The 26,332-nt window shown below is 42.3% G+C and overlaps 1 protein-coding gene across 2 annotated transcripts in view; it reads left to right on the forward strand.

The window, feature by feature from the left end:
- Window positions 1–25,761, forward strand: part of CD151 (CD151 molecule (Raph blood group)) — a 92,542-nt gene extending 66,781 nt beyond the window's left edge. The window contains exons 3-8 of one of the 2 annotated variants that reach the window (XM_082269731.1): window positions 5,803–5,994; window positions 14,153–14,231; window positions 19,324–19,445; window positions 19,593–19,751; window positions 24,300–24,386; window positions 25,358–25,761. In XM_082269731.1, the coding sequence (XP_082125857.1) occupies window positions 5,803–5,994; window positions 14,153–14,231; window positions 19,324–19,445; window positions 19,593–19,751; window positions 24,300–24,386; window positions 25,358–25,417 (699 nt within the window). In that variant the 3' untranslated portion in view covers window positions 25,418–25,761. The remainder of the gene's footprint in view (window positions 1–5,802; window positions 5,995–14,152; window positions 14,232–19,323; window positions 19,446–19,592; window positions 19,752–24,299; window positions 24,387–25,357) is intronic. The other variant, XM_082269732.1, reaches the window with a different exon arrangement.
- Window positions 25,762–26,332: the final 571 nt, after the last annotated feature.

The following is a 26,332-nucleotide window of genomic DNA, read 5'->3' on the forward strand; positions in this document are numbered from 1 at the left end:
TATGAGACCTTTAACTAGAGTCCCCTATCTAGATATTACATTGTCCCGTGCTTGCCATACAAGTGATACAAAAGCTGCTTCCTCCCATTGTTATAGCCATGTACACTGACTGCATACTGGAATGATACCTTTGCATCCAGCCTAGTACACATGTGTTGCACAGAGGCTGTTTTTAATTCTGCAATAAAATCTGATCTGTACAATTGTGATTTAAATTTTAAAGTATATGTAAACAATCACCTTGTAAAACAATCCATTCAGTTTAAGATAGAAATGAAAGGCAAAACATTGTGTATACATATAACAAAAACCTTATAAACACTATTTTCCTCTTCTCTTTTTTTTTTTTTTTTTTTTTTTAAGTGATTACATTCCCTATGTTATCAGCTGCATGAGAGCTGGAGGAAGAGTAACAGCAGTACACTGATCTCATTGAATGGCTGTGCAGGGGGGTGGGGGGATGTCTGGCTGTGCAGGGGGGTGGGGGGGTGTCAGGACATTTCTGATCATTGGAGGCGGAGTTCCCAGTATAGCTAGAGAACTGACCACACTGAACTCTCCTCAGTTTTTAAGAGTGACTGCCAGAGAACACCAAGAATTTCACACAAAGGAAGCAATACAAAGAGAATATGATACTTTTGCATACAAGTATTACTATAGTACAGCAGGCATATATCAGGAATATGAAATATTGGGTTTACATACTCTTTAATAGAAAAGCAAAAGATCAGGGGTCATTCATTTTTCCTGCCTCTGTATACAATATAGTGCAGTTTGCAGTGTGATAGAGGTTTTACTGCATTTGAACTATATTTTCTGTTACAAATGTGGCTTATACCCTGTGCCTGTTGCCCTAATATGGACAAAAGCAAAAAAAAATACAAAGGCAAATTTTCTTTTATGGCCGAGGCAAAATCTGAGAGGGCTTTTCTGAGAGACCTGCTGAGAAGGTTGCAGGTTTACACTTGGGACTCATTAAGTGGAAGGGGCTGCCCTGTAACTGCATGCAATGCACACAGTTGAGTGCAGAGTGGTACAGGCTTTTGAGTGTTAAAATAGGAGATCAGAAGGTGACGTATTTCCTCCCAGTCGCCTGTTAACTGCCATCCAAAAGCGATCCACTGCCTTGACGTACAAATGTAAACGAGCCCTAAAGAAAATATTTCATTCCAAATCATCCCTTTTTCTGTCTTTTGTAGGGGATCCCTAAAGAGCTCTATTGGCTTCTAGGTTCTGATTGTCCATTGGACATTCCCACCCCCCTCCAAGAAACCTGCCCCTTGCCATTTAACTGTAAAATGCCCACATTTCTGTGGGCTTTATAGGCTGTGATGTGTAACCATTAGGCCCTATTCACCCAGGGTTATGATGTGTGCACAGTACAGGGCTGTCTCTTTCTGGCTTGGGGATGCACAGGTGCTGCACGTACCCCTGTTCTTGTGTCCCATTGTCTTATTAGGACATCTGGCTGCACAGACACAGCCACTGTGTCCCAACATGAAATGCGGGTGTGGGTCCCTGAACGCACACAGGCTGAGTTTGGTGACCTGCCCTTGCATGTCATATTGAGACACAGCGGCTGTGTCTGTGCAGCCACATGTCCCAATTGACAACAGTGGGACGCATGCAGCACCTGTGCATCCTCATGCCAGGAAAAGATGGCCCTGCACAGAGCATGCTTGTCATAGGTCCATGTAAATGGGGCCTTAAACATTCCATGTTGCAAGTGGCTTTTAATACGAACACACATACTAGTGCTGACATTGGTTTTGTTTTATTTTCCCCTTTTGCAGCCAAATTGGAATATAGCCTACATTATACTGTATTTGTTACATGTTCCAATTCATGTATTGCTGTTTATACATGAAACATACTTTTCTGAAAAATCCAAAACTGAAATTTTCCTTTTGCTATGTAATGTTAAGAAGGGGGTTGGAGATTCATGTTGAAAACTATTTTTGAACACTGTCCTAGCAAAACGTATGAGATTTCAAAGCTGGGCTTCCTGCAGAGGAGAAACGCAGTGTGTCCCCAGTATTTGTCTGGGGACTGGCTCTCATTGAAGTTGTTTAGAGTAGCTTTGTCTGCCCAGATGCCTGCTGCAAAAAATAAAATATATATATGTGTATATGTGTGTGTGTATATATATATATATATATATATATATATATATATATATATATATATATATATATATATATATATATATATATATATATATATATATATATATATATGTATGTGTGTATACTGTGTAAATAGGAATACATACATTTTATAGTAGGGTTTTCTCAAATTTGACTGCAAACGTAGAAATACACACTAATCTCAGCTTGGGCATCAGCTTTCTGCTTTTCTCATCTTTTGTAAGCATTGAATGGGCTTAAAATGACATGGTATGAAAAGCACTTTTTTTTTATTTATTGAATATCTGGAGTAAATGGTATGTTTATATCTCTTGCATTTAATATATCTGGTATTATCCTACTGAATAATTTTTAGACAATTAGATTTCCAGAACAGGCCCAGACATCTGTTTTACATACAGTTGTGCTCAAAAGTTTGCACACCCTGGCAGAAACATCACCTTTTGGCATTGATATTTAAAATATGTCTGATCATGGCAAAAAACTGTGTTTTTTTTCTTTAAGGATAGTGAAAAAAAGGCAATAAAGCCATTTATTTATCACATAGTTATTTGGCTCCTTTTTATAACCTAATAACAGTAATCACCCAAATGGGCCCTGATCATACCCTGGAATGTTTGTCCTTGGTACAGACCAACTAGTTGACACACACAGGTAAAGTGGCAATTAAAGGCAATTTCCCACATCTGTGGCTTTTTACATTGCAATTGGTGTCTGTGTATAAATAGTCTAAGGCCCCTTTCACACTTGTCGCTCCGTCGGCGGACTCTGTTTTTCTCAGGTGGGGATCGATCCGCCATTCCCCCCGCTGAGCAGGCGGAATGGCAGCTCTCTCTGCGCTGTGTGCAGAGACAGCTGTCAGGTCCCTGCTCTTCTCTATGGGGTAATCGGATGAGAACAGACCACCTGTCCGTTCTCATCCGATTCGCCAGAATAGGGCCAAAATAGGGTTTCCATCCATCCGGATTTGACGGACAGGATTGGATGTCAGCGGACATGTCTCCGCTGACATCTGATGCCCCATAGAGATGCATGGGGCATCCGTTCAGATACCCAAGAAAAACTGACAGGCGGATCTGAACGGTCCGCAAGTGTGAAAGGGGTCTAATTTTGTTAGCTCTCACATGCACGGAGCATTCTAGATACTGAGCCATGGGGAGCAGAAAAGAACTGTCAAAAAACCTGCGTAACAAGGTAATGGGACTTTTAAAAAGATGGAAAAAGATATCTAAAGCCTTGAATATGCTAGTCAGTACTGTTTAATGACTTAAGAAGTGGAAAATTCTGGGATCTCTTGATATCAAGCCAAGGTCAAGTAGACCAAGAAGGATTATAGCCACAACTGCCAAAGGATTTGTTCACGATACAAGGAAAAAAACCCACAGGTAACCTCCTGGAAAAATACAGGCTGCTTTTGGAAAAAGACAGTGTGGTGGTTTTTTTAAGGAACACAAAACGATGGAACAAAAATGAGCTGCATTGTGGAGTTGCCAGAAAGTAGCCTTTGTTGCACCAATGCCACAAAAAGCCTGGTGATGCATGTCAAGGTGTTATCTGGAATATTGAAATTAGAGGTCGACTGATTTATCGGGGGCTGATATTCACTTTTTTTTTACGATTCAATATCGATCACCAACTTATATTGGTGTCCACCCCACACCATCCTTTAGAATACCCTTTGATTTGATAACATAGTGGGATTAAATCACCGCAATCCAAAAACAAAATCTTAACAATAATAATCCAGTGGCATTTGGTGCTTTCACTACAGATAACATCTACACCCAGATAATAAATAAAATGCAGCGCCAAAAGTAAAATTATCAATACAATAATAAAAAAAATAAATGGATATTGTGGATAAATTAAGTGCATAAAGTGACAAAGCGCGCAAATTTCATATTCAAAATCCATAAAGTTTTTTTTAAAAGGTCCACAATTGAAGATAAAAAAAAAATAGGTGAAAAAAATCATCTGTGCTTTAATATTAAATCTAAAGTGCTGGTGCTCACTCCATACACAGGTGATCAGTGAACTTCTGTGCTCAATAGCAGCACACCCAAATGTCTGACCCATATGTCTCAATGAGTCAGACAATCTTTAGTAATCAGAAAATGACACACCTCTTCCTCCACCTTCCTCCTTTAGGCTCAAGGATGCAGGATACGATTGGCAGTGGTATACATAAAAAAAGGGGGAGAGTGCACTCTGTAAACTTTCTTAATATCAGGACACATATAAGTTGCACTCACATGAATATTCAGCAGTGTGGGCTTCAGTAGATCTGTCTATCTCAGCTGGGATGTGGCTTCCGTGCGCAGGCTTCGCCCCCGTACTCATTCCGTCACCACAGTAACTTCTTCAGCGGTGTTGTGTTATCGACCCGGGTAGAAGAAGATGGTTTTGCACTGCAGGCCCAGCTCGCGAAGGCCTGCAGTGCAAATCTAATGATATGTGCATGTGCTGCGCGCCTCCCCTCACTGGGCCTGCAAATGTTCTGACATTTTGCCCAGATAGGGCAAAGGCCACCGCCTCCCTCGCCTTGGACAGTGCACACCACGGAACGGCTGGACCAGAGAGGACACGCCAGCCAGCACCCAGCCAGCCACGGTATGGTCCCAGCCAACACCCAGCAGGGTCCCAGCCAAGTTTAAATGTACAGAATACCGGCACTGGTTATCGGCCTGAAGGCGGCCTAAAAATCGGTATCAGCCCTGAAAAACAATATCGGTCGACCCCCTGATTGTATTCAGGCTTTTATGTGGCATTTGTGCAGTAAAGGCTATTTTCTGGCAACTTCACCATGCAGCTTCTTCTTTTTTTTTTTTTTTTCTCTTTTGTTCCAATGTTGTATTGTGTTCCTTTAAAACAACCACACTGTCTCTCTTTTTTCCCCCAGTGCATCCTGTATTTTTCTCCTGAGGTTACCTGTGGGGTTTTTCTTTGTATCCTGAACAAATCCTCTGGCAGTTGTGGCTGCAATCTTTCCTGGTCTACCTTACCTTGGCTTGGTATCAGAGATCCCTGAATTTTCCACTTCTCAATAAGTGATTGAAGAGTACCGACTAGCATTTTCCATCTTTATAAAGTTCCATTAGCTTGTTACGCAGGTCTATTGACTTTTTTAAAAAGCCGCAGATGTGGGAAATTAACCTTTTTAAATGCCATTTTAATCTGTGTGTCTGTACCAAGGACCAACCTTTCATGGTATGTAAACTTTGGACCATTTGGATGATTTCTGTTAGTGATTTGGCTTTTAAATCATAATGCTATGTGATAAAAAATGGCTTCACGTGATCGCTATCCTTAAAGAAAAGACATTTTTTTTTTTTTTGCCATGATCAGTTATATTTTCAATGTAATTGTCAAAATGTTATGGTTTCTGCCAGGGTATGCAAACTTTTTTGAGCACAACTACATTGCTGAGTACATATGAGGTTAGAACCAGATCGAACTAACAAAACCACCAGTTCTTTTATTGGTAAGATCTGATGTGAGGGGAATGGGGCAGATACAGGTACAGAAGTCCTATACTTGGCCCTTTCCCTCCTCCAGCTTTGTAAGTTCTCAGATGATTGACCATAGGTATCATGTCCAGAAGAACCCAGACTCCTCTTTTTGTTTACATTTCCTTTTGTTCTGCTTCCATTTACAGCTGGCTGGACTGGCTGTAATGGCTGTAGGGGTTTGGACTCTGGTCCAGAAAAGTGACTTCATCAGCCTGCTACCGTCGAGCACGTATGCTGCCACAGCTTACATCCTGGTCGTTGCAGGCGCCATTGTAATGGTTACTGGTATCCTTGGCTGCTGTGCGACTTTTAAGGAGAGGAAGAGCCTGCTGAAAGTTGTAAGTTTTCTCAATTGTACATTTTTATGTATATTTTTGCTATATCTTTTAACAGATGGGCTGTACTTATTTTGGATTCTAATGAACCATTTTACTACAATTTTAAGTTTTATAGTTTTAGAGAACATAAATCCAGTTCCAAAAGTGAAGTCCCAGATAAAGTTTTTTTGACAGGGTAGGATAAAGGTCAGAACCTATGTTTGGTTTATTGGTTATGTGTGGATCTGCTAGGGAAATTTCTAGCTACTTCCTGTCCAGGTAGCAGTGGTATGACTGGGACAGGAAGTGGGCAGAAAATCTTTAATGAGGCTACAGGTAGCAATGACAGCTGACAAAGGTTTTAAAACTTTCTCCCTTAACCTCCCTGGCAGTCTGATTATGTCAGAATTTCTGTGCTAAAAGCGGTACATTGTTTTGCATGGAAATATGTTTTTTATATTTTAGGCCTGTAATTCTTAGGAATAACGCACTTAAATCTGTCCAAACAAGAGTCTAGTAGACATCCCGGGTATGATAACCTTTTTTAAACACAAAATCCTAAATTATAATAACCTCCCTAGCGGTATTTCCGAGTGTGGCTCAGGGATTATATAGAGTACCAAAAGCTGTAACCCCGAACCACACTCAGGATTACCCCACAATAAAACTCCCCTTCCCCTGTGATCCCCCGCCGTCCTCCAGCCATACTTCCGCTGTCCTCCCTCTGTGCTCGGCTGATGCCGGCAACTGTCTTCCAGTTCCCTTCCCTGCAAGCGTCGCGACGCAGGGGGGTGGAACCGGCGGCAATTTCAAAAATGGAAATAAACCAAATGACATCATACAAAGTTGTTATCCTAACGGATTACACGGTATCATGCCATTTCAGCACAGGATTTCACCTGGTTGCTTTTCCAATGCCCTGCCTGTGCTTTTCCAGTTCTTTGTGCCTGGAAAATTGAGAACGACCATGGCGTCCAAAAAGCGTTTTTTGCTCAAAAGCGCTTTTAGACGAACTGGAAAACATCAGGTACGGAAAGTAATGACCGCAACGATTCTGATGTCTCTTTCTGGTACATAGCTCAGTTAGAAATTCTAAAGAATCATTTGCTATACTTCCCAAATTTGTTTTAGGTTTGGTGCAGAATGAGTAGTTTCATCAAATTCTTCATTATTTTCAAACTACTCATTCTGCACCAAAACTAAAAAAAAATTTGGGAAGTATATCAAATGATTCTTTAGAATTTCCAACGGAGCTATGTGCCAGAAAGGGACATCAGAATCGTTTCTGTCGTCACTTTCCGTATCTGATGATGAATTTTCCCACGAATCGCTATCGCTCAGTTCTCAGTAACTCGCTGTTTTCCAGTTGGTCTAAAAACGCTTTTGGGCAAAAAAGTTTTTTGGACGCCATGGTCGTTCTCAATTTTCCAGGCACAAAAGTTGAAAAGCACAGGCAGGGCACTGGAAAAGTCACCAGGTGAAATTCTGTGGTGAAATTGCATGATACAGTGTAATCAGTTAGGATCACAACTTTGTATCATGTAATTTAGTGTATCTACATTTTTGAATTTGCCGCCAGTTCCACCCCCCTGCGTTGCAATACTCGCAGGGAAGGGAACCGAAAGATAGGTGTCGGCATTGGCCAAGCACACAGTGGGAGGACGGCAGGGGGATCGCAGGGGAAGGCGAGTTTCTTTCTGGGGTAATCCTGAGTGTGGCTCGGGGTTACCGTGTTTGGTACAGTATATTAACCCCGTGCCACACTCGAATACAGCTAGGAAGGTTAATAAAGAAAAAAATAAATATATATAGATATAGATAGATGGATAGATAGATGGATATTTTTATTGCTTTCATGTCCCTGGCAGAGAGATTTACCCTCCCACGTAAACAGGATGAGGGGAAATCTCAATGTTGGAGCTGGAGTTACAATATAAGGCTTGTATGAATCTGTCAAATATTTCACATGCTGCTCCACACTTCACTGTCACCTTTCAAGTGCTGGCTTGGCTTGTCTCCACTAAAGCAATTATATCAGCAACAGGGTTGCTGCATACTAAGGTGCAAAATATTAAAGCGCTGTTCCTACTGCAAAACCTGTTGGTATTGAATTTATTCCTTCTGGCTGTTTTGATAAAAGAAGGTTTCTCTTTCGTTCATTGACGGACACAGCTCCAAATCTTTTTGACCATTGGTTATACTGCCCCCTACAGGAGTAGGACACTAGGCAGAAAAACAACTTGATTATGCCCATAGGCAGTCCCAGTACGTATACTCCCCCTCTCTGCTATAGGCACTGAGTTTTTTTTTTTTTTGCTGCCTAGTCAGTAGTGAGGACCTAGTTCCTTGCTGGGATCTCTGGTCCTGGAAATTTTTTTTCTTTCTTTTTTTTTTTTCTCTACGAGGTCTATAATGAACTGCCGGACTGGGCATAGATAATCTAGATCCAGTGTTCACCCCAGTCTGACCAGTGAGTATGCGCAGACCTTAGCCTCACCGGACGGGGGCTGGACTGCTAGTTAAATGCCTCGCAGGGTTGCATACGACTGGGTCTCGGCCTGCGCCGTAATGTTCCCCCTGGCCGACAGCCCCCCATTTAGATGATGAGGAGGTTCTGTCTGTAGCGGTGCCGCCTGGTTCCTGGTGTGGTGAGTAACTGTTGTCCCCCCACCCCCTCCCCCTGGAGGGTTTTGGAGTGGACGTGGGCCTCTCCCTGGGACGGCCTGACCCCTGAGTTCCCCTCCTTCCCCTTAGGCACCCCCCTCTTCTGTGCTTGGTGGTTCCTGTGGGTCGTCTATCCCCCCCTCTACCCATCCTCTTCTACATGGGGTAGTGTGGTAGTCTGGCCTACGTTCTGGGGCTGGGGCAGGATGCTGTACTGGTAGTGGGAGGTGCGCCGCCGCTGGTTTTCAGCTACAGGCTGTATCTGGTGGGGCCCCCCTGCTTGGTCCCCCCCCCTTCCCTTTTTTGCCTTGCCTTGGGCCTCAGGGATCCCTCTCGGGTCCCTGGGAGCCTTGTGGAGCGCCATTCTGTTGTGGCTTGTATTCGCTATATACGGGGGCATGCGTTTTTTGTGGAGTCCGGCGGCCATTTTGCATTTGGCTCAGCATTGCAAATATCAGTGGCCTTGACAGTGGAGCCTTCTGAGTGGCGATTTCGGCTGTAGGAGCCCCTCCTTATCCCCTGGTCCTCACCCTTGTGTCACTTTCCTTCTGGATGCCGCCCCTGGAGAACACTGCATCCTGGTGCTGCCGATGCCTGTCTGGTGGGGGCCTTCCTCTCTCTGCTGCAGGATTATGGAGTGCTTTGTTGCTGGCGACCGGGTGGTGTTACCCGCGCGGTGGGGGTGTCCCTTAGGAGTGTTTTTTGCACACTTTGTGGGGTCCCCTTATTCTCCATGGAGTCTTTGGGAGCACTTTTCCCAACCTGACCCCCCTCTGAGGCCATCCATTGATGCACTGATGGCGGTCCTGGAGTCCTTTGTGTCCTGGATGTAGGTGGCTTTTGGGCAGCAGGCTAGTAAAAAGCACCCCCCCAGCCTTCCTCTGCCTTACCTGTCTCCTCCAGATTCTGATTCGGCGGATGTGGCCCGCCCTGAGGGGTTTACGGCCACTTGCCTTGTTCTCAGATAGTGAGGATGATTCCTCCACAGCTGTAGCTGTGCATGAGAAGGCGCTGGTGGACGCACTAATTGTGTCTGGGCGTGAGACTTTTAAAAATGGAGTGAGGAATCCCTCCTTAAAAAGTGGACTGATCCCACTAGTTTCCAGGTTTAATAAGGCAACCATGATTCTGGTTGAAGAGTCTCCGGCCTTTCAGGATCCGGCTGACAGGAAGGCAGAGGCTGTGGCCCACAGTATGTTCACTGTTGCAGGTTCGGCACTTAGGCTGGTGTTCACCATTGCCCTGGTGTCACAAACTCTGACTGGGCTAAACTTTTATGCCGTGACCTAGAGGGTGAGCAGCTCCCCCTGTCTTTACTGAGCTGCGAATCAGTTGGTCCAGGGGCTGCAGTTTATCTGTGATGCCTCTTTGGATGCGACTCCCCTGATTTCCAGACTGTCTGTTTCAGCAGCGGTTCTTAGGCGTGTTTTGTGGCTCAAATGTTGGTCTGCAGACCAGAACTCCAAAAAAGCCTTAACTGATCTTCCTTTTTTTTTTTTTTTAAGGAGATCACTTGTTTGGCGCTACCCTGGATGACATTGTTAAGAGTCTTACGGGGGGAGGGGGGGAGAGTACTTTTCTTCCGCGGGGTAGTAAGGGTAAGGAACCTCGTCGCAGACGTGGCCCGTCCTTCTCGGCCCACAAGAAGTTTTTTATTGTCCCTCAGGGTCAGCTGACAAGTGTTCATAGCCTTCCAAGCCTCTTCGGGGGGATCCAAGTGACCTTGGTCTGGCAAGCCGAGAGCGGGATTCTCCAGACCCGCAGACAATGCTCCTTCAGCATGAAGGTGCGCCCTCACCTTTTGCCTGGGATGGGAGGATGTTTTCGCTGGTTCCTGGACCCGTGGATTTCCCTGGTGCAAGACAAACGGGTCCACAAAGTGATAGGGTCTGGCTACAAGATCAAGTTTCATTCTTACCCCCAGGAAAGGTTCTTTACTTCCAATATGCGTCTGTCCTGGGACCCACTATAGGCTCTCTTTGGGGCGGTGCAAGACCTGTTCCTTCAAGGGGTGATTGTCCCAGTTTAGACCTTGGAACGCTTGTAGGGGTTTTATTCGAACCTGTTGAGTCCCAAGGGAAGAGGGCAACGTGCGTCCAATTCTGGGCCTCAAAGCACTGAACTCTTTGTGCGGGTACATATATATTTGTTGGTATTTTTATGCTATTTCACCTATCTTATTGCTTGAGCACTTTATATTAAAGATATCTGCTGCTATTGTTTTATATTGCGTCAACATTTTTTCCACTTTGTTTTATGCACTTATTGATGCTCCATTATTTTGAGTTATTTCACTGAAGTCACATATTTTGTTTGTATCTATTCTATCACTTTATTTTCATCATTTTACACCCATTGGAGCCTGCATCACACCACAACTAGGATTATGTGTCATATCCAGTTGTAGGAATATTTACATTTCTATATATTTTATATCCTGTTGGATCTATATGAATATCTAGTGAAATAAGCGCCTACCCCCCTCCCCCCCCCCCCCTTCAGAATTTAGCACCTGTCCACCTTTTTTTAGATGGTTTTTCTGCTTCCTTAGTTAAGGCCAGGTTAAGTTTTACCCTAGCGTTATCTAAGTGGGCTAGTGTGTCAGGATGCGCTTTGTGGCATTTAGTCACAGAGAAATTCTCTATTCAATTTCTGGATTTCCGCTTTTCGCTCCTGTTTAGCTGAGAGGAAATTTCCCTCTCAACACAGATTTATGAGCTGCCCATAGTGTAGCCGGAGAGACTGTATCATTGTCATTATCTAAGAAATATTCATTCAGAGTTTTTTCCAGAATTGAGCATTGTACAGGATCTTTCAGAAGCGCTTCATTAAGTCACCATCTAAATAGTCCATCTGTTCCCAAAGAGGGCTTAAGGGACAACATTAACAACATAGTGATCTGAGAGGGGCGTGTCAGGGATTATAAAAGAGCTAAAGGTACTGAGGCTGAATTTAAGAAAATGTGGTCAATCCTGGCAAAGGTTTGGTGAGTTGCAGAATTGTGTGTATAGTCTCTGATATGGGGATTCATCTCCCTCCATATATCTATCAAGACCAGCAGCTAAGCTAAGCAACTCATGTAGAAAAACATCTCACCCTGGAGAGGACTGTATTCACACCTGTAGTATAGTCTGCAACAGTGCCCATGTCCCGATCCTGAGAGTTGATGAATGATAGGATCCCAGGAGAACATTGATGGAGGAGGAAGGGGAGAAGAAGAAAAGACCAGGGAGTAAAGAAAAAGGGCAACACATATTTAATATACATAAAAAGACCCCATAATCCCACCCCAGTTAGGAAGGGTTTAGCCACTTTCCAACACAACCTGATGTCGATAAAATCTCCAAACTGGGGAGACATCAACCTATCTCCGAGGAGAATAATTTACCTCCTCAGACAGGTGAAGGTGCATTGCAACCGCTCTGGTCGCCCCACCTTAGAAAGTAACAAATATCATCTAAGCAGAGCACCGTCCCTCATGGGAGAGATAAATTAAATCAGAGCAATTTGCCCCCATCTTTTCACAGCCCCCAGGGAACCCCAGAAACGTAGAAGGTTCCCCCAGTACACTGCGACCAGTCAGGGGTCTGGTACCTAAAAGATTCTTCAGTACCAAGTCAGTTGTGGTATATTGCACCCGTGTTAGTTTCCCAAGATCACCCAAGACCTTGAAAAAGGTTCTGAAAGCCCTTGAAGGGCAAATTCAAGTCGGACCTTATGGCCTATATGAGTGATAGGGGGAAAAATGGGGCCTTTCACTATTTCAATATCGAATGTTCAATTTTGAATATGGAAACATTGACATCTTGCCCAATAACATGACCCACCCCCCAGAAGAGCTCCTTGGAGGACCAAGGGAGAGACCTAAAATGCAAAGAACCATATGTTTAACTTGTTGAGAACTCCCAAAGGTCACTTCCAGTAAATGATACACAGGACCTTTACAGTCCTCAGAGGGATTGGTCAGATCACGAAGGAAAGGAGTCCTTCGATCTCTTGGACAGGCGGTCCGTTCTCATCCAATTCCCACATAGCGGACAGCGGGGACCTGACCGCTTTGTCTCCACACACAGCGCGGAGACAGAGCTGCCATCCGCCTACTCAGTGGGGGATCGGCGAATCGATCCCCCGCTGAGATAAACTGAGTCCGCCGACGGACTCCCATGTGTGAAAGGGGCCTAAGGAATTACATTTAAGCCTCGTACACACAATTAGATTATTGGACACATTTTTGTCCGTTTTTTGTTGCATGCCAGTCTCGTATCAAGAGGTTATCTCATATGACAGAATTCAACTTCAGAAGTGAGGTCATGTGTTGAATTGTTTTGTATGTATTCTTTTGTTTTGTATGTAGTCTTTAATTTCCGAACATGCGTAGTCTTGCTCTTACGATTTTTTTCGGACGAAAACTGTACTAATTAAACGAAAATCGGACATTGTGTTCCCGTTAAGGTTGCCACCTCATCCCTTTAAACCAAGACACCTATTAATTACACAGGTTCTGAGACTAATGTAATGCACATAGGGCACTATGTGAGTTTAATTACCACCATAATCAGCCACAGAACCTGTGTAATTGTGTGTCCTGGATTAAAGGGATGAGGTGGAAACCCTAGTTCACGTACGATAATGTTCTAGCCTGCGCCTTTCGCTTTTGTCGTCCGCAAATTTGTAATCTGTTGTCAAAAGCAATATACTAACTATCATAAAATCGGCAGATCGTTCGTCTAACTAAATTTTTCCTTTTGATTTTCTTATCTTGTGTACAGGCCTTGAGGCACTCCTGTGTTCACAGAACTACATAATTGTCACAAATTAGATTACAATGTGTGTTACTATGACAGTGATCTAGACAGCTGGTGTTTACTTAGGTGTACATCTAGGGGAGTGTATTTGTGTTAATCTCTTTTGGGCAGGTCCCTGAAATGCTGGTGTAATGTCAGGAATGTTAGTTGGGATCTCTCCTCCCAAAGGAGAACCATTTATCTCTGGGAAAGTTTCCATCTTACAGCTGACCACAGTGCCACCTGCTGGTGACATCCGAAATTATGGTTTTAAATTCCATACACTGCTCAGAGTTCTTTGTATATTGCAGAAAGAACAGAACAGGTTTTACTGGTTATCTTCACCAAGTAGTAATGCATTACATAGTTTCCATTCAGCAACCGTGGGTGGGGTTGGCAATGTCCAGTGCATAAGGATTAACATAGGAGCTTGGAATAACACACTCAAAATCGCATAACATAGAGGATCCCTAGGAATTTCTATGTGAAACCCTCCATTGAGCGTGCTGACAGTTGTTGCCCAATAACCTAATAAATCTAATGTTGAATAGTTCCATAGCATATGCAGGAATTCACCATGGTCCCTCATGCACCTAGTACAAATGGGATTTTGGCTTTTTACATAGTTTAATAGGCATTTGCTAGGGGTTGTATACAGTATATGATTTATTTCTCGTAACTTTCATATTTGATTTTAATCCTATATTGTTTTTTTTTTTTTCTGCCCTTAGTATTTCATCCTACTGATGTGTATATTCATCTTGGAGATCTTGGCAGGAATCCTGGCCTATATATATTACCAACAGGTAGGTGGATGGCTTTTGGCTGAAAAAACAAACATTTCAGCCGCCTACTGAATAGTGATGGATCACTACAGAGCCCACTAGTATTGCAGGGCCCACTAGTTTCTTTGTTCTGTTTTCCTTACAACATCCAAAGTAATTATTTTTTTTACATAGCCCGGGTAATAAACAGGATGAATAAAGATAAACCCAGAGAGCAATGAAAAAAATATCTAAAGCTAGGAACAAAAATATACTAAAGCTTGGCTGGCCCTGTAATTTCCCACTGAACTGATATATCTAACAATGTTACCAGCTTTCACAGCTGTCTTCTGTAAACTACAACCCCACAATGTAATGGAGAGGAGGAGGTGTTTGTAGTCCTAATCAGGAGAGTAGTTTAGGGTGACTTTGCTTCTCCCTAGATACAGTGCAGGGAGTGAGAGTGTTGTCACCCTAGGACAGGGAGAAAACAAATGCAGTCACTACATTCAAGGACTGGTGAGCTATGCTATAGTAATGCAATCATTGCATTTCTATTGGTACAGGTTTCCAGTCATTTGCTTACTTTACTATGTCAATTTTAAAGGGAAAAATGTCTCAATTTACCACCTTGCTGATGCAATAATCTCTCTGCAGAGGTCCCACCCTATCCCCTGCTGGGTCACAGCCGGAACACGGAATTCAGCAAACTTTATGGTACCTGCTTATTTGGGAGCTCTAGCACTGACTCAGCAGGGAGCAATGCACTGCTATTTTAAATGGCAGTGCAGCACACCAAACACATGTAATATTAGTGCATTGCTGTGAAGCACGCATTACAGCAATGACATTGTGTAAACAAGCCCTTAGTATTGGCACGGTGTCTGAAAGAACATTCTTTTAAGCTTTTCGTTTCCATGAACTAGAAAGTACAAAACGTTTAAAGTTTATTTATTTTATTTTTTTTAAGCCCATATAGTCCTACAGTGAAACCATGCTTGTTTTTTGTATCCAGTTATTCTGTATGCTTTAACAGTTATTGCAATCTTCTTTCATTTAATTGGAGGTTTCAATCCTGGCCTCAGACATCTCTAGTACAATGAGAGTCTAACTTTTAGTTTTATTTGATTAAGTAAGAGGGCACATGTGACTGCATGCTCATGCATGGTAAATCGGTAATTATATGGCGTTCTCCTAACTGCAGACTGCACTCCACCCATATCTGCCAGGAATTAGAAGGTGGTTGTTCTGTTATAAATGCTTTTTTAGAGAGGCTCTTGAAAGTCTAATTAGTCTTTCAGTTTAAATCGGGTAGATGCATAAAAACAAACCATGTGCAACGTTAGTTTGTATTGTTGAAGAGCTGCCCCATCCGAAGTATAAAGCCTTTTCCTAACCAGGATGCTGCCGGTAAGGACCTTTACTCTCTGTATGGAAGCAGTGGTTTCTCTGCAGAGGTCACATAACCACTGCTGAGTCACAGCTAGATCTGTCCAATCAATAATGATGAGCTTTGATGATTGGAGAGCTCTAGCTTTGACTGAGCAGAGGCTGTGTTGAGCGAATTTACAGAACAGGGTTCTTTCTCTACAGGATGCTGGCAGGGCATAGGCTTGGCTGTGGCTGCTTTCGAAACAAAATTTTCTTTGACATTGCAGACTTTTTTGTTTTAATTCATCTGGAATGTAATAATCGGATTTGGACTGTAACTTCAAAATTGCGTGAACAATAAGTCCTATGCAGGTGTAATCCAGAGAAGTTGTGAAGCGCTAGTTGGGATGGGATTTTTTATTTATATTTCCTTACAAACTTCTAAAGAAACAAGTCACTCATGCTAGATTGTTTTACATTTTTGACTACCCTTATAGGCTACAGCATATACATAAAGTAAACCTGGAATCCCCATTATTTATTGAAACTTACATCGGTAGTTTATAGCTTTAGTGCTGCTGGTGGAGAGCCCTGGAACCCTCAAAACGAGGGGTGCTCCAATATGCTAATACCACCCTTGACACAAAAAGGTTGACCTGTGACCCATGACCTGCTGCAATTTTCTACTGGTTCCCCAAAAACAGACGTCTCGTTCACATACTATAGCAAAGTTCAAGAGGCAAGATGTGCAGGTATTTGCATTTTAGAGCAGGGTTTGGGGAATCCCAAGGTGCCCGAGCAGTTGACTAAAGAGCTATGCAGACGCCTATAGGTGCTTGCTATAAAATGTTTGCGGTTTGTTTTTATTTGGCAATTAAAGGTTTACTTTCCTCCTATGTATGCAGAGCAGTGTAACTGTGTTGTTTGTACCACTGAAAAGCAATATCTTGATTACATTTTCATTACCTAGTTTCTTACTGAAGAACAGACAGTAAAGATAACCAAAATTTCATTCTTGGTTACTTTTTTATATTTTTGCCTGTTTTAAAAAAAAAAAAAAAAAAAAAATAGTTTGTGCAGCTTTTAAAAAAATCAAAATTTAGAGCCCAGGGTAGCAGATTTTATAAAATACAGTTGAAGACCTTATCTAGATTGCTGCACAACTGTTTTCAAAATGTGATCTGATCTTCATCGGCCATAATAAATGCCATGTTATTTAAACAAAAAAAAAAAATTGCATGTTTTATATTGCTGTATCATAATTAAACTAATATGGAAAGCATATGTGATCCTCTATGATCACAACAACATGCGACAATGGGAGTTGGTTATTTTATAGGTTTTGGATTACTTTAGTTGAGATGTCAGATCTGCTTCTCTTTTGCTCTTTCTTCTCTCTTGCTTCACAACAGAAATTGGTTAATGTGCCATGAGCCAGTTTTTTTGGGGGATCTCTAAAGGCTCGTTCTAAACTGTAAAGTGTTTCAAAATAATTCTACTTTAGCCTTGGCCCATTACCATGGAGAATATACTAATGTTATGAGGGAGTTCTGCAGTGATTAGTATAGGGCATGCAGCCGTCAGACAAAAATCAAAGAATCCCTTAGAGGGGAAAAGAGAACTTATATTGGCTATGAAACATGGGGGGGGGGGGGATACAGTAGGGGCTGCTTTTGCTATCTAATGTGTTGGACAGAAGACAGGAGTGAAGCTGGCCATAGATCAAAGTTTGGCCAGTTCAGCAGGGCCGAATTTCAATCCAGCTATGGCCTTTGCCATTTAATCTAATGATCGACTTAGGAATAGGCATGTTGGAAAATTTTTGTTCAATCAGCGCTACAGCCAATCTGCTGCAGTACTGATTAGTTTATCCTGACAGTGTTGGAATCTCTGCTGACCTAATACAATAACACAGTGAGGAGGATTCCTCCAACTTCCTTGCTTGTGTAGGATTCTATTCAGTTTTTTTGATCGGTCTGCTGGCTGATCAAAAAAACAGATCCATGTTTACTTACTATAACAGAGTGGCTAAAACTGACGTAATTCCACATTTTAGAAAGGCGAAGTTAATCCTGATTTCAGACCCATTTCAATGCTTTTTAAATTTAGAGTAGTCAACCCAAATAAGAAATCTCAAAATACACCATCCAAGGATGTTTTGTATGCACGATTGTGCAAGGACAGCTTTGGATGTATGCCCAGGTCTGATCCGCATCTACAGAAAGCATTATGGCGGTGCTCTTGTCGAAAAGGTTTGGTACTAGGCATCTAGTTGCTAAATAAAACTAAGAATTCAGAAATGTATAACCTTATGTGTACTAATAACTTGATATAGAGCACTAAACCTTGTGTGTTGTTATAAGCACGGTTGTTTAAATTAAAGCGGCGCTCCATCTGGGGAAAAATTTTTTTTAAAAGCCAGCAACAAATAATGTAGCTGCTGACTTTTATAATAAGGACACTTACCTGTCCAGGGATGCCACAATATCGGCACCCCAAGCCCTTTTCCATTGGCTTCGGGTACAGGCGCCGGCATTGCAAGTAAGGGAAACTGTCTGTGAAGCCTTTAGGAGAGGAAGGCAATTGCAATTAGGCAAGACTTTTCTCTCTAAGAAGTCTCAGCCAAGAGCTTCTGCTGGTACTTCAGAGACATTTTAGTGTCTTTGGATGTTTTTAGAAGCAATGGGAGCAAAGAGCCGTAATTATGCAAAAAAAAAAAACCTGTAATGCCCCTAGCAGGCAATAGGAATTGGAATTCTGCCAACAATTTTTAAACACAGGCTGAAATAAAAGTGAAGTCCATATTTTCCTCTATTTCTACGTTTTCAGTCGCACTATGTTTCTATTTGGCGTTTGTAGGAAGCAGCTCTGTCTGACCTGAAGTTTTATTTAACTGAAGATCAGCTCTGAGTAAGGTGATAGTTGCAACATCACCTGCCCGATTCTTTTACTAAGTTCCTTTATTCCTTTCCTCCCAACCTCGCATGCTGTGTGTGTATGTATGTGTTTCTTATACTTGTGCTTAACTCTTGCTGTGTCCCTGTCTTTCCTTCATGCCGCAGTGTTCTCCGTTCTGCTCACAGGTAACAAATCTTCCTTCCTGATTGGCTGGGTCCCAAGCTGCGTTTCTGGAAGCGCCCCTCCAAATAATATTGCATGTCTTTCTAAACCTTCTAAACCTCTACCACTGTTTCCTAAAGCTCTGGCATTAAAGGCAGCAGATGGTGGCCACATTATCCCAAAATTATTTATATATTTTTACTCTGTATCTGTTTGAGGCTTTTGTAGTATAAGGGTTTGAGATTTAGATCTGTATTGATTTACCAATATCCTATGGGTTAAATGAGTAAATAATGATCTTGACAATGTCTTTGGACATTACTAGTGAACTCCTAGGCTAAGTTCAGACTTGTATTTAAACTGCTGTGCCTTTGAAGAGCAATCTGCATTTGGGTCACTTTTCTGAGGTTTTTAACAGGTGGCGAGTAGGCGATATGATCTGTCTGCCTTTTTTTTTTTTTTTTATAACCAGTAAATTCTAGTAAAGACCTTTTGCGGTGCATCCTATTTGCTTGACTGGGTTGCATTCGGGAGCAGCACTGCCTGCCAAGTGTAAAACGCAGCTCAATTGTGCATTTTTCAACCCCCCAAAACCGCAAGCCTAAACAAATACTCTAAGTGAAAACAGGAGAGGTGATGAGGAATTCTGGCTGTTGTAATAAGCAAGGCTGCTAAAAGCTGGGGTTTCTAGATGAGACTGAGTCAAGTCCGTTTGTCTCGGCAGATCAATGATGAACTGAAGCAAAGCCTAAAGGAAACCATGACTCAGAAGTACAAGCAGCCGGGAGAGGAAAAAGTGACTAATGCTGTGGACAAACTACAACAAGAGGTGAGGGCATATTTCTTCTCTTATGGTCCATTTACTGCTGACTTGGATATGTAGAAGATCTTACAATTTTGCAGTAATTGGATATTAAACAGGGAAACCTCTTGTTTTGTATATCTCATGTCAACATTTGGCTTTCTTTTCATATAGTTTAAGTGCTGTGGGAGTAATAATTCCCAGGACTGGAAGGAGAGTGTTTGGATTAAGTCTCCAGGGGCTGAGGGGCGCATGGTTCCAGACAGCTGCTGCAAGACTGTCACCTCTAATTGTGGGATACGGGACCATCCTTCAAATATCTACAAAGTGGAGGTAAGGCATGGCTATAATATTTTTAAAGAGGTTTATTAAAGTTTTCACTGCATGTAGCATATACAGAGGTGGGAGATTTCCCCCGATTTCAGGGCACACAGTACCTCTGTGAAAGACACAGTACAGGATATCAAATGCCAATAAAAAACAGTGTTATGACAGTAGCTGTAGGTGCAGCGTAAACAAATAATCTTGATGGTAATAAATTCCAGGGGGGACAGAGTACTCTCATATCCAGCAGGGCCAAAGTGGCGATGTACAAACAACGGAAAGGTAAGGAGATGAAGAAAAGAAGGGGGTCCAGCTGGGGCAAGCCCGCAAATTTGTACCTGTGTTAGTTTGCACTACTGGTAGGACATGTGAGGTTTGAGAATGGACAAAGACTTTATGGATCGAATCCCTGCTGAACACTGCAGTAAAGAAAATTGCATAATCTATGGCCTGCTTAAGAAAGCAACCAAGATGTCAGTAAAGTGCCTGTAACAGTCATGTAATCTAGCTGTTTCTCCACTCTCATAATGAGGTTCAGGTTTGTAATCCATTCCTTCACACCAGGGGTCAATGTGGACCTCCAGTATCTAGGAATTTTGTATTCTACCGGCAGAAAAGAAAAACCTTACAAGGCTAGCCTTTGCCACTAGAGGGGTCCTAGGATAATTGCTAGGAGGGCTACTTCCAGTGACTCCAGGCAATTGCCTGTAACACAGGGGTAGAGGTCAAAGCCTGCCAGAAGGGTCGAATATAGCTGCATGACCATTCAGTGTGGAGCATGGTGCCTTCCTCTGCCCCACATTTCCAGTACTGGCTAGGTGTTAAGGGAATCATTTTGTGCAATGTGGAGGGACTGTGGTAAGACATGATTAAAAAATTGTCGTTGTGCAATATATTCATTTCTTACTGAAGTGTCGTTCTTAACAATTGGTCATTTAGGGATAACCAATCCAATATGAAAGGCAAAAAATAGGCAATTTGCAATGGTGGCAAAAAAAAAACACATACTAACTAGTCTGAAGTCCAATGTTGATAAGCAGTAGAAACATGTTACACAAGTTTTCAGTAACCCATTTATAATCTATCTCTCTGCCTTAAACAGGCACATCTAAAGTATGTAGGCATCCGGGGTAAAGCTGTCTACATAGACCATCCTCTGCACTGCCATCGACGTTATCCCTTCCACACTGCACTCCATGAGCACTTCAAGCCTCGCTTTCAGATTACTCTACTGCAGGATATTCTTCCCGGTCATGGCTGCAGACTGACGGCGGTGCGGAAGACGGTCTATGTGGACAGCTTTACCCCGGATGTCTGCATTCTTAGATGTGCCTCTATTAATCATCAAACATGTCAGTTGCTAAATGTTTTACCTTCAATAAATGTAACCATATTGCTACACTTGGAGGTACCTCTCTTCTCTCTCATACTCTGTAGCTCCTGCTGTATTTTGCTTTTAATCCTCTTATGGAGGCTGCCATTTGTGGATGGACATTTTATGGTTACACAACCAATCACATGGTTATCTTTTGATATGGACTATAAACTGAAGGACTTATGAATAAATTGTTGTGGAACGAATTATCTGACATTATTTATGGGGAAATTAGTTTTGATAGAAGAGTGATTTGGATTACAACCATGTTGTTATGGTTGAAATCCAAGGTTTTACTGTATATACAAATGGGTTGTGTCTTTTAATCTGGTAGTATATTTTGTGTCCTACTGCACCGGAGTCAGTCTCTGATGAAATATGGATACAAAAAAGTACCCGATTGTTCGATGCCACTACCCACTATGTCACAAACAAATTGTGCACCCTGGTTTAGATGTCTCTAAATGTTTGTGATTTCACAAATATCCCACAAACCTCTATGACTAAGCTCTGGGTGGGGAGAAATGCTTTTGGGGAAGAGTATAGTCAGTTAAGCATACTAACAAACAAAGCTTTGAACCAAAACGTTCCAGGCGCTCTCTAGTATAACACCTATGTGGGAGGGTAACCACAATTTGACTTTGCATATGGGAGTTTGTGTCACCGTGATGCCAATCAAAAAGCATAGGATAAGACGCTCCCGGAATACACAACAATAATTGAAAGCGCACGGGAACTGATACTTATGATTACCAGAGAAGCATCCAAAATCAACAAACGAATCAATAAAATAGTTTATTTGGATAAACCAGTAACATGAATGCACATTACCACACCGGGTCCCAGAGAGGGAAAGAGCACTAATGGAAATAGGGATGCCAGATGCCGAAGCTCACAGGAATGGTAGCTTGAGGAGACCCATGCTGGACTCAGCCAGCTCTTGGATAAGCCGTCACTGTGGCGCTTGAGGCACTCGTGTGGTGTCCAGAAGGAAAGCCACTCATTCGGCAAAGAACAATTCTTTATCAGATGAGGGGCTTTCCTCCAGGCACCGCACGAGTGCCTCAAGCGCCACAGTGACGGCTTATCCATGCCCCGGCTGAGTCCAGCGTGGCTCTCCTCAAGCTACCATTCCTGTGAGCCTCGGCATTTGGCATTCCAGGCACCTTCCATCTGGCACCCCTATTTCCATCAGTGTTCTTGCCCTCTCTGGGACCCGGTGTTGTAATGTGCATTCATGTTACTGGTTTATCCAGATAAACAATTTTATTGATTCATCGTTTGTTGATTTTGGATCCTTCTCTGGTAATCATAAGTGTCAGTTCCCGTGCGTGGTCAATTATTGTTGTGTAACAATAAAGCTTGTTTACATAAAAAGAAATCCAGCGATGGCGTAATCTAAATTTTAAAGTTGGGTTATCCCACAAATACTTTACCTCCGAAATTCTATAGGATAACTTGTGGCATTTTGATGTCGCTTTGGAATTAATTACAGGGGTCTGCTAGCACCAGATGGTGTCTGCTGACCTGACTTAAGGTTTTGTACCATGCTCTTTGTAAGCACAGTTACACTTTAACCCCTTTGCGCCGGGGCCTCCCGGCCCTTTAAGAGGTTTCAGATGCCGGGAGGCGGGGCAGGGTTTATGATCACGTGAACGCAGTGATTGGCTGTCACGGCGATCACATGATTGGACAGCTCCCAATTGCAAGAAGCGATTGGGAGCCTTCCGTTAGCCGCCGTTAACTGTGGCATGAATGCGCAGGGTGCGCACTGTCAGCACAGCTGTGTCGGCTAATTGGTACGCAAATATGCGACCGCTCGGCGCCAAGGCTCACCCGCTGAGAGGCAGGCCGCATATTTGCGTACTGTCGGCACCTAGGGGTTAAAGAGTTCACATAGATTTTAACAAAAAAAAGCATTACAACAGAATTTTAACTCCCTGTACAAAACTAAAAGAATGGTATGGCAGTTGTATGGCCTGGGTGCATAGCTGACAATACAATATTCTATAGGAGATGAAAAGATGATTGTATTGTAGAAGGCATTCAATGCATGCTGACAAAGGACAAACGTCTTAACGGGATACATTTTTATCGTCGCACAGAAATTCATGGTTGTATAGCCAGCGTTGGGTGAGCTGAAACCTACAATGGCCTAATTGGCAAGAGAGAAAGTATTCCCTCCTATGGGGGGAAATACAGCGAAGAAAATAAGGAAAGATCAATGGAATGATAAGAGAGAAAAAGGGAGGAAGAGTGGAAAATGGTCAGCCAGGGCCTTAATAGGGCAAAAGAACAAAGAGGGGAGAGAAAAAGGGAAGGGAGGTTGAAATCCAAAGCCAAAGAGCGTTGGGTAGGGGAAAGGGGTGGGGATGCCCCAGAGGCTCACACTGACCCAAAATAGATCAGCTACAGGTCCTGGAAGCAGAAGGTCTTTGAGATGATGGGAAGTTGTCAAGCCAGGGTTGCCAAATGTGTAAAAATTTGTTCTGCATATTGTGAACTGTTTTTTCAAATTTACAGTGTGTAACATGAACACAGCTCTTAATCTTCTTGAAGCTAAGAACAGGTGTTTTCCACACCCTAGCAAACGTTTGTTTCATCTCAATAAAAATAATGCATTCCTGCCAAGTAACATTCGCGATTAGAATAAGAATGCTTCCCAAGATCCTTGTGCAAGTTGACATGGAGGACCGTCTAAACCATTGTGTACTCTCGTTTTCATAGCCTCAGTACCTTGGGACACATCCACCATATGTTTCGTATCCAGTCCGGGCAACCCAGAATGTGACATTCACCACACAGTTACTGAAAATCTCTGCACATTCATTATTCTGAAAAGGCAGGTGTTTTTTACAAGGCATTTTAAAGGTCTGGAAGTTTAGGAACTGTTGGACATGGTCCATTTTTGGCACTCCATTGTATTGTTACCCTTGTATGCCTTTAAACCTAAATTCCAGGTATGGGAGAGAAATATGCATAGATTTATGAATTGAAAAAGGACAAAGTGAGGCAATTCTTGTATACCTTGTGCCATTTATAAAGATTGCTATACGTTCACCCCCAAATACTCCTAATAATTATTAAACATTCACCATAATATGAATGTGGTGTGTGGTACACGTACGTCTGTGTATCCAAAATAAAATTTTTACATTTTATGGTTTACCTTTTGATTCTAGGGTGGCTGCATCACCAAACTGGAATCCTTCATCAGATCTCACCTGCTTATTATTGGTGCAGTTGGCTTAGGTATTGCCTCTGTACAGGTAAGTTTTTATTTAAAAACCTAATTACAATTTCTTTAAATGGTAGAGGTGTCAATTCTAGCTGCATTCTCCTTACTGTCTTGGTAGACGATCAGGGTCAGATGTTAACACACATTTTTTCAGATCAGTGAGCAAATCCCCTGCTGAATTGGGGCAAATCTAAACAGGGGTCACTTATCTTTTTCTTGTGTGTTGTTTCCTGCCCCCCCCCCCCCTATTTAGGACTACGAGGTAATCAGGCGTAAATGGGTGCATTTTTGTTTACATCTGCCTGCCTAGACTGACATTGAGCTTTTGTTCAGATCTGCCTGAAAAACTGATATCAGACAGATCTGAGACCTTCCATGTGAAAGGCCCTTAAAGTTTATCTGCTCCCTGAGGGTTATGCCTCCTCTGGTACTTGTGCTGATAGCTTGCACTGGAGGTTGCTCTCCTTTTTTCTGTTTATACTAGGTTTCTCCTGGGGTGATACTTACAGAAACCGTGTTACAAAGCGGCACTACCTAAGTGTAGGAGGGAGAAACCTAGACCTATTGTGTGGGAGTACCTTTATTCAGATAAAGCTCTTAACATTCTCCAGCACGCAATCGGAGCTGTGCATGCTCGGCTTACATGGCCAGCCTGATCCCTGTGTGCCAAGATAGGTTATGCATGCGCAGGAGTGACATCATTCTGCGCTGGCCAGTGAAGACGGCCAAAAAGTGGCACACAGAAGAAGATGCTGGGACCAGCAAGGAATAGCAAGTTTGAGTTCTGCTTTAAGGCATTTCATGAAAAAAAGCGGAGTGCTACCATATCAGACTCATTTAAAATGTTAAATTCAAAACCACCTGAAAAATTATCCGTTGTTTAAGACGAGGTTGCTGTTGAGAACTCCTTCACTTTTTTTGTTTACTCCACATCACATTGTTACCTAATAAAATATGGATTTTTTTTCATACTTTGTAACCAATATTTTTTTTTTTCTATAGCTATTTGGAATGATCTTCACCTGCTGTCTGTACAAGAGTTTAAAGTCCGAGCCGTACTAAGATTGGTATTGGACTCACTCATTGCACTTCATCTACTGACAAAACAACATCTGCTGCCTTAAGCTCCTTGGAAACCTAAAATTCGTTTAAGACACTTTGTGGTCGTGACATAATCTGCTTTCAACATGTAAAAATATAGGAGCTTCTCCGTGTCATCACAATAGCATGACATCATTCTCCTACTTTGATTTTATCGGTTTCTTTGTGCCAAGTACATCCACTGCTCTCCAGGATATTCCCCTGTTACCAGCTTCTTAGTCCTGACTAAATTTTGTTGATCTTGTGTATGAAGAACAGCCAACTCGCACCCTTCTTTTTCCTCCACGTCCTGCAATTCTAACTTGTTTTCAAAGTTGTGCTATTACCGTGTTCAGACTGTTCTGACACCACTTCAGTTTTATTCCTAAAAACAGCTTTTGCTTCTCAAACCAAATGGCTCTGCGATGGAGAACCAGTGTTCATGGATTTTGGCATTATTCAGACATGCATATGTTATAAAACATGCAGTACTAATGATATGTAACATTATTTTCTCTGGTGCCATTATAGTTAGTGTAATAATGTTGTAATTTCATGGTGATTTAGTGACTTACCATGGAAAATTTGTGCCTTTTTATTGAGGGGGAAAATATCAGCCAAATGATGACATGTTATTCCTGAGAGTTTGATCATTTGCCACAGTAACCTTGTGCCTTTTTTATTTTTTTTATTTATATAAATTGAAAAACTAACATGGAAAACAACCAGCTAATTATGTGATCTGGTTATTCATCACCTTAATGTGTATGTCAAGGGAAAAACATTTAGAACACCTTTGGGAATACGTCTACATTTCCACATTTTATCTCTTATTAACAGTTGCAAGTACAGAAAAAGAACTACCGATGTGCCACAAATCTAGTGTGCTGGCACTTT

Source organism: Pelophylax lessonae (assembly GCF_965119305.1).
Source record: "Pelophylax lessonae genome assembly, chromosome: 10".
NCBI lineage: Eukaryota > Metazoa > Chordata > Amphibia > Anura > Ranidae > Pelophylax > Pelophylax lessonae.